The sequence below is a fragment of the Dipodomys merriami genome, unplaced genomic scaffold (genome assembly GCF_024711535.1).
Source record: "Dipodomys merriami isolate MVZ:Mamm:240054 unplaced genomic scaffold, mDipMer1.0.p SCAF_125, whole genome shotgun sequence".
In the NCBI taxonomy this organism is placed as follows: Eukaryota; Metazoa; Chordata; class Mammalia; order Rodentia; family Heteromyidae; genus Dipodomys; species Dipodomys merriami.
The window spans coordinates 175,191-187,611 of record NW_027202549.1 but is presented as its reverse complement, the minus strand read 5'-3'; the positions used below and the strand labels follow the sequence as shown (position 1 = coordinate 187,611).

Here is a 12,421-nt window from a genome sequence, read left to right as displayed (position 1 = left end):
GCCGGGGACGGCCAGGCCAGAGCGTGCGGAAGCGGGGCGGGGCGAGCGGGGGGAGGAGGAGTGACGTCACTGTCAATCTGAGCATGCGCACCAACCAGAAGGGACCCTCAACGACTCACGGACGCACGCCGCGGCCAATCGCAGGACGCGCCGGCGTCACGCGGGCGCGGAGGGGGCGGGGTGACGTCACTGGCTCTGCGCATGCGCACCAACAAAAAAGGCTAAAAGCCTGACGGACGCGCGCCGCGGCCAATCGGAGGCCGCGCGGGCGTCACGCGGGCGCGGAGGGGGCGGGGCGCGCTCCCGCACATGCGCCGTGCCGGCCGCGGCCTCCTTCCCTTCTCGCCCTGCACCGCCGACATGGTGGGTGTCGCGTGCCGCGCGCTCCGCTCCCGGCGGCCTGGCCGCGTCCCCCGCCGCTCCCTGGGCGGCCCGGGCCGGGCGGCCGCGCCCCGGGGAGCGCCCCGCGCGCCGGGATCGGGGGGTTCGGTGGGAGGGAAGGCGGATCGGGCCCGGGGCTCGCGCGCGGCGGCCCGCCCGGCGCCGGGGTCCGCGTGGCCCGGCCGGGGCGTGGGGACGGGGTGGCCCGGCCTGGCTGCGGGGCGCGCTCACGGCGGCGTCTCCCCCCCCGCAGGTGTTCCGGCGTTACGTGGAGATCGGCCGGGTGGCCTACATCGCCTTCGGGCCGCACGCGGGCAAGCTGGTGGCCATCGTGGACGTCATCGACCAGAACCGGGTGAGCAGCCCGGGCCTGACCCCAGCCGGGGTTCGGGGGGGGGGGGGTCACAGTCACCCCCCCCTCCTTCCCCCGGGGTGGGGCTGGAACTCAGTGTGTGGCGCGCGCGCCCGTGTGTTGCAGGCGCTGGTGGACGGCCCGTGCACGCGCGTGCGCAGGCAGGCCATGCCGTTCAAGTGCATGCAGCTCACCGACTTCATCCTCAAGTTCCCGCACAGGTAGGGGCCTGGGCCTCGGGCTGCTCAGAGATCACACACTCGGCTGTGGGAGTCTCAGAACCTCAGCCCTACCCCCCCCCCCCCCCGGCTGGGATTACAGGTGTGTGCGACGCATCCCCCCGCTGCAATCGTTAGTTTTGGTGTTTTGGTCGGCCGTGGGGCTTGAACTCTTGAGCTGCAGCTCAAGGCGAGCGCTCTACCACTGAGCCACCTTCCCAGCCCCTGACTCGGGGGGTTTTGTAACCTTCCTGTGTTTTCACGATCGTGAATTGCTGACTACTTCCTATCATTCGTAATCCGCGTCATCCATGTGGTCCTGAGCTTGGGAGGTTTGTGATCCCGGTCTGCGTGTAGGAAATAAAAACCAGAGAGCATGTATTGGTTTTGCCAGGTCCTGGGGCTCGAACTCGGGGCCTGGGCGCTGTCCCTGACTTCTTTGGCTTAAGGCTAGCGCTCTACCACTAAAGCCACAGCACCACATCCAGCTTTTTCTCTGTGTGTGGTGCTGAGGAATGGAGCCCAGGGCTTCATGCATGCTAGACGAGCACTCTACCACGGAGCCACCTTCCCAGCCGTCCACGGGGACTCACTGGTGGTCTTCACTGTGTTGCAGCGCCCGGCAGAAGTACGTGCGCAAAGCGTGGGAGAAGGCGGACATCAATACGAAGTGGGCGGCCACCCGGTGGGCCAAGAAGATTGACGCCAGGCAAAGGGTGAGGCCCCGCCGGCCACACACGCGTGGGTTTGGTCCACGTTTACAATAGGCTTTCTGAGGCCTGGAGACCAGGGGAAAAGCAATCGTGTGAAATGTGTTCGTTCTCTCCACAGAAAGCCAAGATGACGGACTTTGATCGCTACAAAGTCATGAAGGCCAAGAAGATGGTAAGTTCTCTATTCTACAGCACCTTGAGAATGCTTGAACAGACCAGAGCCGGGCACCGTGGCTCATGCCTACCGCCCCAGCTACTCAGGAGGCTGAGGTCTGAGGATGGAGATCTGAGGCCAACTTGGGCAGGCAACGCTGAAACTTAGAAGAGAATTGGAGGGAGCAGGCTGTGGGTGGGTTCATGAGCACCCCAACCCCTTTTTTTCTGTCTTGTCTGTCATGAGATTTGAACTCTGGGCCTGTGCCCTTGTCTCTTAGCTCTTCAGCTCCATCAAGCATGCTGCTTGAGCGTGGTTCGTGGAAGATCAGGGTCTCATGGACTTGACTGTCCGGGCCTGGCCTCCAATCAGGATCCTCTGCCTCTCAGCCTCCCACGTAGCTAAAAGGCTGGAGCTCCATGCTTATTTGGCCCGTTTTTCTTTGCAGAGGAATCGCCTCATCAAGAACGAAGTGAAGAAACTGCAGCGAGCCGCTCTCTTGAAAGCGTCTCCCAAGAAAGCCCCAGTGGCCAAGGCCGCCATCGCTGCCGCCGCCGCCGCAGCCGCCGCCGCAAAGGGCAAAGGCAAAGGCTCAGCCCCCGCCAAGAAGGGCGACGCCACCGCCAAGAAGCCCCCCGCCCAGAAGGCCGCCGCCCCAAAAGCCGCGGGAGCCAAGGCCGCGCAGCCTCCCAAGGCACAGAAAGGCGCAAAGCCCCCCGCCGCCAAGCCAGCCACCCCCAAAGCGGCCGGCAAGAAAGCCTAGCGCGGATCTCGCGAGGAATAAAGGTTTGCTTTATGTTGGCAGATTGCGTCCACCTGAACGTGTGTACTCAGATCCTAGCACTCAGCTTGCAGCCCTACACCTTCCAGTGCTTGTTCCTTAGGCATAGTCCTTTTGTGTCTGGGTGCTCTAGAAGGCGCCAGTAGCTCACGCCTGTCATCCCAGCCACTCAGGAGGCTGAGATCTGGAGGATCACAGTTCAGCACCAGCCCAGGCTGGTGAACCGTGCAGACACTGGACGAGTGCCCTGTCTCAGGTGGTAGAGCGCCAGCCTGGAGCAAAAGCAGCTCAGGGACAGTGCCCGGGCCCAGAGTTCAAACCCCAGCACCAGCACAAAAATAATCTTAAAGTCCAGCCCTGGTGCCTGTCAGGTCTGCAAAGTGGGCCTGGTGGCGTAGCGCAGCAATAGAGCTCCGGCCTCGCGAGTGTGGTGTTTTCCCTACCTCCACTGAGATGGTGCGCTTGCGCGTCCCAGCCCCGCCTAGGAGCTGTGTTTGCTCTGGGTTATGTGGTCATGGCCAGGCAGGGCCTGGGCTCCCAGGGTGGACAGCCATGAGGGGGTCAGAGGTCACTCCCTGCTGACCTCGGCTGTTTTTGAGTCCATCCTGCAGCTGAGCAGCCTGCGCTGCCCGTGCTGGCCTCCCTCCCTCCCAAAGCCGCTGCGCTCGCTGCCCCGTTTAAGTTACTCGATCCATTTATTGCACAAATTTACTGAGGGAGCTGCTCCTGATGACGTCATGTCTGAACCTTTGAGCCCCGGGGTTTCCTGGAGGAATAAAAAGGAGCCTCAGTGTTCACAGCAAGGAAATTCCTGAGCCCGGCCCACCACCACAGCTCACGCCTGTAGTCCCAGCTGCTCAGGAAGCTGAGATCCCAGACCCTGAGGGAGCTTGCCCGAGAATTTCTCATCCACGTGACTCTTCTACTAAGTGTGTGTGTGTGTTTTCTAGGACTTGAACTCAGGACCTGGGCACTGTCCCATTTTGGCATAAAATACATAGTATATATCACATGTAAGATAGAAGATAGAGCTATTTCCTCGCACATGAACCACCCTGAGCTCTGTTTGCACACGTGGATCCGCACACAGCCAGCTCAGCCAGAGAAGGTTGGCTTTTCCTGTTGTATCTTCAACAATGTGAACTCAGGGCTGGGCATTCTGCCTCGAGCTTTTCTTAAGTTCTAATTTATTCATCTTGGTGCTCAAGGCTGGCGCTCTACCCCTTGAGCCACGCTACACATCCTCTTATTTTCCCTCCGGTGTTTCATTGGAGATTTAAAAATCAAAATGGAAGAGTCTGGAAAGACTTCTCTGGCTCAGGGCCCAGCCTTTGGAAACCACCATCCTTGCCTAGCTCTCGGGCTTCCTCCAGTGACCAGCTGGGATTACAGGCGTGTGCAGCGGAGCCCGGCTGTCATTCTAAAACAACCAGTTGAACCCTCCAGCCCCCTGGGGCTGCACGAGCTCCTACCTTTTACTCAGTGTCCAAAGCCTGCTCCGGGGCGTGCGTGATCCGGGGCCCCGCACAGAGGTAGAGGAGAACGGCTAGGGCCAGCACGGCGGCCGTGGCGAACGTGGCCAGGACACCCACGAAGATGGGCGCGGGGACGGGCAGGCGCGGGGCACGGGCGTGCTCGGCGGGGATCTGGTTGGTGAGGTTGAGCATGTAGCCCAGCGCCCAGCCCAGACTGCTGTTCCCCACCTGCGGGGGAAGACCACAGCTCTGCACAGGCCCAGACCCCCGTGCTGCTTACACACGAGGAAGTGGGTGTGTGTGTGTGTGACTCACCTGCTTCTCAAAGTGGATTTGGGGCCAAGTGCTGGCGGTGAACTTGAAGCCGTGGACGAGCAGGTGGTAGATGTAGTGGGCGGAGAAGCAGTAGGAGCGCGCGTACTCCTCTTGGAACTTGGGGAGCAGGGCGGGCAGCTGGAAAGGGAGGGACTCACCCACTCAGCCACAGCGGCTCTGCGTGTGCGTGTCTCTGTGTCTCGTCTCTGCTCATCCCTGGGTTTGAAGTCAGGATCTCACATCCTCATTTTCACTCAAGGCTGGTGCTCTACCGCTTGAGCCACAGCGCCACTTGGGCTTTTTGCTGGTTCTTGGGAGAGTTGTGGCCTTTCCTGCCCTACGCTGGCCTCGAACTGCGATCCTCCGGATCTCAGCCTCCCGAGTAGCCAGGAAGACGTGCTGTGAGTCCCCAGTAGGCGGCCCACTCAGCTCCCGCTGTGATTTCTGAGCTGCCTTGGTGTGGTGACCCCCTGCCCAGGTTCCCCCCCCCCCCAAGGTGCTGACCTCAGTCCATGCACGGCTGCAGAAATCCCAGGTGCTGGTGTTAAAGGCGTCCAGGGAGAAGCTGCCCGAGAGGTTCAGGGCATTGGCCGTGTAATAAAAGCCAGCAAACGCCTGCCAACAACCAGAGGAAGATGCGAAGCAGGGCTGGGAGCGTGGCTCAGCAGTACAGCGCTTTCCTCGCATGCACAAAGCCCCGGGTTCGATTCCTCAGTGCCACATACGCAGAAAAAGCCCGAAGGGGTGCTGTGGCTCAAGTGGTAGAGCGCCCAGCCTTGAGCAGAGCAGTTTGGGGGCGCTGCCCAGGCCCTGAGTTCAAGCCCCAGGACTGGCAAAAGGAAACAAGCGCTCTTCAGCCTGGATTCCAGGCATGAGTGGCAGCCCCCGGCCCGCTTAAGGAGCAATTAATTGCGTGACTGGGTGGGTCCCGTGCTTACCACAAAGGGGCCGTGAGGCTCGGGCTGGTCAGCGTCATCGAAGGGACAGGGCCCTGGGCCTGGGCAGAGCTGGGGGTGGAAGAGGGCACCCACTCTGTCCCCGCAGTGCGATGGGGAGCCCGAGCCGATAAACAGGACTTGGCGCAGGGGGTCGAGGCGGGCGGGCCGCTGCCGCTCCATGCAGCTGCTCCCGAAGATCTGCCCCAGGGTGAAGGCCGCGCTGTAGCCTTGGGGGTAACAGGGGTTCACCAGCTTGTGTGCAGACGGAGCGTCCTGTGGGCCCAAGAACCGATCAGGAGATTAGGACAGGGTGAGGGTGAGGAGGCCTTACTGCACACAAACCTAGGTCCTGGGGCTTGAACTCAGGGCCTGAGCTGCTTTTTGCTCCAGGCTGGCTCTCCACCACTTGAACCACGCCTCCCCTTCTGCCTTTTGCTGGTTCACTGGAGGTGACATTCTGCTCTTGGCTTACTTAAACCTGCAGCTCCGGGCCGGGCGCCTCTCATCCCAGCGACTCGGGAGGCTGAGATCTAGAGGATCGAGGTTCGAGGCCAGTCAGGGGCAGGAAAGTCCGTGGGGCTCTGATCTCCAGTGAACCAGCAAAAAGACAGAAGTGGAGGCGTGGTGCAAGTGGTAGAGCACCAGCCTTTAGGGGGAGCAGCTCCGGGCCAGCGCCCAGGCCCTCCCCAGCCCTCCCCTCCTCCCTCCCTTCTTCCCCCTCCCTCCTCACCCCCCTACCTGCAGCAGCGCGGCCAGCAGCCTCCTCTCCGCCTCTTGGCGGCCAAAGCACAGGAGGCTGCGCGTGTGCAGCGCGTATGAGTAGCCGAACAGAGACACGCGCGCCCCGGCCTCCTGCCAGCCCCGCTCGGCCGGCACGAAGGCGATCTGCGTGGACGCGCCGCCCAGGTCCAGCGCGCCCACCGTCCGCGCGCCCTGTGGGTGTGTCCACGCCGGCCACGGTGTCCTCTGTGGGGAGAGAAGGGGGGCTGTCACCATGCACCCCGCCCCGTGGCCAGGCCCTGCACACTCTGCGCTGGCCCCAGGCCATTGACACGGGCTGTGGCTGGGACGGCAGGCGTGAGTCGCGGCGCCCGGCTCTAAGTCCGCATCTGTCCGGCTGTCCCGCTGTGAGTCCCCCCTGGTGGGCGAAGGCGACAGGGACAGTGGGGACCCCGGGGCCCGCCCCGCACCTGCACGAAGTTCCCCTTGAGGTAGTTGGCGGTGATCCAGGCGCATTCCCCCTCCTCCTGCCCGGTCAGGATCCGCGCACCCCCGAAGTTGAAGGGCTGGGCCTCCAGGTAGCCGCGGACGCTGGCCAGGACCGCGGCGGCCGCTGTCGCGTTCTGCAACCTAGGCGAGGCAGAGGGAGGCTGGGATCCGGAGGATCGCGGGTGGAGGCCAGCCCAGGGCGGGGAAGGCCCTGAGACTCTCCCATGACCCAGCCCAAAGCCGTGAGTGGCGCTGTGGCTCAAGTGGTAGAGCGCCAGGCCTTGAGCACCAGAGCTCAGGGACGGTGCCCACCCCCCATGTGTGGTTTTCCTGCTGGTCCGGGGCTGGCCTCGAACTGCGATCCTCCGGATTTCAGCCTCCTCAGGTGCTGGGATGACAGGCGTGAGCCACAGCGCCCGGCTGGAATTGTGCTGTTGGGCAGCGTGGTGGCAGGGCCGCCTTCGTGGCCTTTGGGTTTACCTGAGCAGGCGCATGCCGGCTGTGGCGCCCAGGTAGAGGTGTGTGGAGGCGTGGAGGGGCGCGGGGATCACCTCCCAGACCTTCCCCATGCAGCTCTCGAACGCGCGCGGGGCATCTTCGGGGTTCTTGTCGTAGCTGGAGATTCCGGAGCCTGAGGACACAGAGATGCAGCTCAGCTGTGTGTGTGTGTGTGTGTGTGTGTGTGTGTGTGTGTGTGTGTGTGTGTGTGTGTGTGTGTGTGTGTGTGTGTGTGTGTGTGTGTGTGTGTGTGTGTGTGTGTGTGTGTCCGTCCGTCCCCAGGACTTGAACCCGGGGCCTGGGCGCTGTCACTGTCCCTGAGCTGCTTTTGCTCAAGGCTGGCGCTCTACCACTTGAGCCACAGCGCCACTTCCACCTTTTGCTGGTTCATTGGAGATCAGAGTCTCACGGACTGCCTGGGCTCGGCTCTGAACCACGCTCCTCCGGATCTCAGCCTCCCGAGTAGCTGGGAACAGAGCCTTGTTCACTGGTGTATAAGTTGCCCGTCCCTGCCCAAGGGGGCCTGAGCTGTGATCTGGGGGCTCAGCCACCCCCTGACTCCCAAATCAGTGCTCGCCTCCCACCACCCAGGAATACCAGTGGCCGAGGCTGGACTCCCAAGTCCCGAGGCTGGCCTCCGCCCCCCCTTCCCCCCTGACCTGGCACGCTGCATTTGAGGCTCTGGCTGACCACGCCGGTGTCGTTCTCCTTCTCGGCCGGCCAGTGGTAGACGTAAACGGTTGTGCGGGAAGAGCCAGCGTCCAGGACCACGCCATACTGTTAGAGTGGGGGAGAGTCAGCGGGGGAGGCCGGGCCTCCCGGGGGAGAGGGGGAGAGAAGCCCACAGACTGGACACTCCTCGCCCAAGAGGGAAATGAGCAGAGAAGTCTGAGCCAGGCCGGGCAACGACACTCGCGCCTGTCATCCAAGCCACATCAGGAGGAGGCTGCAATCCGGAGGATCGCAGTTGGAGGCCTGGCCCAGGGCAGTTCAAGCCCTGTGGTCCCACCTCCTCCCAGGCCTGGTGACATCAGTATTCTGGCCTAAACCGGTTCCTGATCTCAGAACCTCAGCCCAGGAAATTCGATCCGGCCAGGCTGGGGATTTCCCTGTTTGTTTTTATGTGGTGAACAAGGAGGCATTGTTCACCACCTGCCCCTCCTGGTGTGGCCTGGCTGGCAGGGGGTGAAGGCCAGAGACCTCTGTGTTCTGCCGCCTGGGACTCGAACTCAGGGCCTGGGCGCTGCTATCCCTGAGCTGCTTTTGCTCAAGGCTGGCGCTCTACCACTTGAGCCACAGCACCACTTCCTGCTTTTTGCTGTTTCCTTGGAGGTCAGGGTTTCGCAGACTCTTCCTGCCCCAGGCTGGCCTGGAACCTTGATCCTCCGGATTTCAGCCTCCTCCTGACTCCCTTTACAGCCCCTACTGTGTTGCCCCAGCCTGGCCACTCACCTTCAGCCCCGGGGGCTGGGGTCGTGTCCGCCGTGTCTGCACCAGTGCCACGGTCAGCAGCACCCCCGCACTGACCAGCAGCACCGCCAGCGCCAGGACAGCCGGCGTCCGGGACAGGACCCTGAAGCCTGCAGTGGAGATGGAGAAGACCAGACAGTGAGGCTGGAGGATATCAGGAGGAGGCTGAGATCTGGAGGATCACGGTTCGAGGCCCAGCCTGGGGCAGGAAAGCCCTCGGGACTCTGATCTCCAAGGGACTGCCAGAAAAATGGACATGGCACTGTGGCTCAGGTGGTTAAGTGCTTCAGCGATTTCCAAGGGCAAAAGAAAAAAGAAGAAATCCATAGAAAGCTATAATTAGGAGCGAGGTGATGACTGAGCAGGCTGGGAGAGGAGCGTGGAGAGCAACGCCCGCTCTGTCATTAACGCCGGGCAGCGAGGCCAGACACAGCACACACACACACCAATAAAACGAGATGAAAGGCCGGGCGCCGCTGCTCACGCCTGGATGGTCGTCCCGGCCCCTGGGCAGGCTGAGATCCAGAGAATCGCTGTTCCTTCCCCAGCCCGCCTGGGCTGGGGAGAAGGGGGGCGGGGGGCAGGAAAGGTCCGTGAGACTCTGCTCTCCAAGAAAAGCCCACCAAAAGGCAGGTGGCGCCGTGGCTCGGGTGGAACAGCACCAGCCTTGAACGTTGAAGGAGCTCAGGACCAGTGCCGGGGGTCCGTGAGTTCAAGACCCATGAGTGGCACAAATAATAAAGTGCCCCCACCCCTCCTCCCCGCCCTACTCACCCGCCCTCGGGCTGGGCTGCCAGGTCGCCACCTCCTCCAACATCTTGATTTGATTCTAGTTCTTCTTCCTTCTCCCGGCTGCAGGGAGGAGAAGAGAGGGTGAACCAGCCATGGATGGGGGGGGGGGGGGGGGAGGCTGGGGTCAGGAGGAGAGTGGGGCGAGGCCCAGACCCTGCTTAGGAGGAGAAAGCCCAGTGTTAGCAGCACACACGCACACACGCACACACACACACACACACACACACACACCCTCTCTCTCTTTCTCCCCCCCCCCCCCCCCCCCCCGGGCCCAAGGGCTGCTGCTGTCTAGGCCCCAGGGCCCTGGCCCCTGGCCCTTACTCGAGATCAGACCTTACCTGCCGCCACCACCGCCACCCAGCCAGCTCCAGGGAGGGGGGGGGAGGGGGAGGGGCGGGGCCTCAGGCCAGGACGGTGCAGCAGCCCTGCACCCCACAGCCCTGTACCCCGGCTTCCCTGGGGCCGGGATATAGAGGGGCCTGACCTTCTCTGTCCCCCATTCCATCCTGGGCTCGCTTGTTCCATCCATCCATCCATCCATCCATCTGTTCATCCATTTGTCTGTGGTTCACCTCCCCTCCCCGCCCCCCCAGCCCTGGGCCTTGAACTCAGGGCCTGGGTGCCATCCCTCAGCTCTTCAGCTCAAAAGGGGCGCTCCACCACCTGCGCCGCAGGACAGCCCCCAATCCCCTGTGCCTCAGTTTCCCCCCTGGACTTACGTCTCCCTGGGCAGGGCACTGGACTGGATGCAGGCTGGCTCCATGGAACCCAGACATGCCAGGCTGCCACTGTGACCAGAGACAGTAATCCAAGACTCCATCTAGAAACCTCCACTCACCGCACACGGGGCCTGAGCCTATCATCTCTCTCAGCAACATCTCAGGAGGCTGAGATCCCGAGGATCAGGGTTCCAGGCCAGCCTGGGGGCAGGAAAGAACACAAGACTCTCTCATCTCCAATGAAACCACTAAAAATCAGAGGTGGCGCTGTGGCTCAAGTGGTAGAGCACCAGCCTGGAACAAAAAAACAAAACACAACCAAGCAGCTCAGGGACAGCACCCAGGGCCTGAGTTCAAGCCCCCAGGACTGGCAAAAAAAAAAAAAATCAATTTCAAAAGGAAGTTAATCTGATTTCCTCCCATCTTTAATGATTTTTTTCCCCTCTTTACTTTCTTTAATGCACCAAATTAGTGATTACTTTCACATTATCTTCCCATTTCTGAAATGAATCCATATTATTCTTTTAATCCCCTGCTGGACTCATTTGCTAGGAATATATGTATATGAATATTGTTGCTAGTTTTGTAATTAATATATATTAATATAATGCATCTCGCTGTTATATACATAACATGGTTTATCGTTTTTTGATGTTGTTGCTCATGGAACTTGAACTCAGGACCTGGGTGCTGTCCTTGAACTTTTATGCTCGAGTCCAGTGTTCTACCACTTGAATCACAGCTCTACTTCCAGGGTTTCTGGTGGCTTGGAGGTAAGAGTCTCACAGACTTTCCTGCCTGGGCTGGCTTTGAACCGTGATCCTCACATCTCAGCCTCCTGAGTAGCTAGGATGGCAGGTGGGAGCCACCGGGCACACAGCAAGTTGTTTTTTGTTACTAAGACAAATCAAACCAGGCATTGGTGGCTCCGGCCCGCCATCCCAGCTACTCAGGAGGCTGAGATCTGAGGATCACAGTTCAAAGCCTGAGCAGGAAAGTTCATGAGACTTATCTCCAACGAACCACCAGAAAACTGGAAGTGGCGCTGTGGTTCAAGTGGTAGAGCACTGGCCTTGAACACCAAAGCTCAGGACAGCGCCCAGGCCCTTCCAAGTTCAATGCCAGGATGAAACAAAATAAACATCCATAAATTAAAGCCATGAGGCGGCTGAGGGACTACGGGCCGGCCATCGGCACCAGCGCCCTAAGCTGATCAGGAGTTTCGCATTTCCTGGATGGGAGGGCTGGGGCTGGGGCTGGGGGGGAGGCTGAAGGCAGGACAATGAGCAAGGGTTTCCTGGTCCTACATGCCACACCTCCCCAGCCTTGCTCCTTCTTTCTGACAAACCAGGGCGTGGGCTTTGCATGTGTGCACACACACGCTCTTGCATGCACCTGTGGTACAACTTGAACTCAGAACCCGTGCACTGAGTTTCTTCACACAAGGCAGGTGCTCTACCACTTGAGCCACACCTCCCCTGCTGGCTTTTTGGTGGTTACTTACCATCAAATCCTTTGCTGTGTCTGCCCAGGACTGGCTTCGATCCAGGTTCTTCAGATTTCAGCCTCCGGAGGAGCCGGATGACTGGGCTGGGGTGTGTGTGTGCGTGTGTAAAAGCATCTTAGAAGGTGGGCCTCGGTTGGTTTGGTACTGAGACACAAACAGTCTGGTTGAGACTCCATTTCCAGTGGAGCAGCCAAAAGCACAGCTGGAGGCGTGGCTCAAACGGGAGCATCCAAGCCCCAGTGCTGGGTTGGGGACCCCCTAGTTCAAAACCAGTGTTTTGTAAAACACGAATGGAAATCACTTTGGCCGGGCGCCATGGCTCACGCCTGTCATCCCAGCTACTCAGGAGGCTGAGAGCTGAGGAATGCGGTTCAAAGCCAGCCTGGGCAGAAAGTAAACCATCAGAAACCAGAATTGCCACTGTGGCTCAGGTGGTAGAGCGCCAGCCTTGAGCACCAAGAAGCTCAGGGACGGCGCCCAGGCCCTGAGTTCAAGCCCTAGGACCAGCAGATAAATAAATGAGTAAACAAAGATCTTGCTGGCGTGGGGAGGGCGGTGGATGGATGAGTATATACTCTTGCTCTATTTTTCCTTTTTTTTTTTTCCTGCCCTGGGCTGGCTTTGAACTGTGATCCTCCAGATCTCAGCCTCCTGAGTGGCTGGGATGCCAGGCGTGAGCCGCCGGTGATTGGCTTTTTGCTATATTGGTTTTCATCCATCAAGGAAAGGAAAAAAGAACGCATACGGGCAAAGCTGTGGATTTCTGGGTTCAGGAGCAGCTAGGGTGACTGAGAGCATGTCTGCAGCTTCCTACCTTCCTGCGAGGGAGAGAGGCTGTGTGCAAGTCTGAGCCGCCCCGTGCGCAGGCTGCGGGGCTCAGAGAAGGAGTCGGAGGCCTC

The 12,421-nt window shown here is 60.6% G+C and overlaps 2 protein-coding genes across 3 annotated transcripts; one reads left to right on the top strand and one right to left on the bottom strand.

Moving 5' to 3' along the window:
- Positions 1-317: 317 nt before the first annotated feature.
- Rpl14 (ribosomal protein L14) lies at positions 318-2,622 on the top strand. Its single transcript, XM_070017483.1, has 6 exons — positions 318-363; positions 635-736; positions 860-954; positions 1,568-1,667; positions 1,783-1,836; positions 2,267-2,622. Exons 1-6 carry the CDS (start codon positions 361-363, stop codon positions 2,579-2,581), a joined length of 669 nt encoding a protein of 222 aa, XP_069873584.1. The 5' UTR covers positions 318-360; the 3' UTR covers positions 2,582-2,622.
- Positions 2,623-3,280: 658 nt separating this feature from the next.
- On the bottom strand, positions 3,281-9,657 carry Entpd3 (ectonucleoside triphosphate diphosphohydrolase 3). 2 transcript variants are annotated; one of them, XM_070017422.1, is made up of 12 exons: positions 9,635-9,657; positions 9,279-9,356; positions 8,487-8,614; positions 7,694-7,811; positions 7,017-7,167; positions 6,518-6,677; positions 6,066-6,293; positions 5,328-5,600; positions 4,894-5,004; positions 4,390-4,527; positions 4,072-4,302; positions 3,281-3,365 (listed from the first exon to the last, which is right to left on the bottom strand). In XM_070017422.1, exons 2-11 carry the CDS (start codon positions 9,319-9,321, stop codon positions 4,075-4,077), a joined length of 1,578 nt encoding a protein of 525 aa, XP_069873523.1. In that variant the 5' UTR covers positions 9,322-9,356; positions 9,635-9,657; the 3' UTR covers positions 3,281-3,365; positions 4,072-4,074. The 2 variants fall into 2 exon arrangements, with proteins under 2 accessions (XP_069873523.1, XP_069873524.1); XM_070017423.1 differs by having other exon boundaries at positions 4,072-4,245.
- Between the last annotated feature and the right edge of the window lie 2,764 nt (positions 9,658-12,421).

Coding starts and splice junctions, on each gene's coding strand:
- Rpl14 (XM_070017483.1), top strand. Junction 1,668..1,782: donor AGATTGACGCCAGGCAAAGG/GTGAGGCCCCGC, acceptor TTCTCTCCACAG/AAAGCCAAGATGACGGACTT. Junction 1,837..2,266: donor TCATGAAGGCCAAGAAGATG/GTAAGTTCTCTA, acceptor TTTTCTTTGCAG/AGGAATCGCCTCATCAAGAA.
- Entpd3 (XM_070017422.1), bottom strand. CDS start 9,321: ATGTTGGAGGAGGTGGCGACCTGGCAGCCCAGCCCGAGGGCGG. Junction 4,528..4,893: donor GCAGCCGTGCATGGACTGAG/GTCAGCACCTTG, acceptor CTCCCTTTCCAG/CTGCCCGCCCTGCTCCCCAA. Junction 4,303..4,389: donor AAATCCACTTTGAGAAGCAG/GTGAGTCACACA, acceptor CTTCCCCCGCAG/GTGGGGAACAGCAGTCTGGG.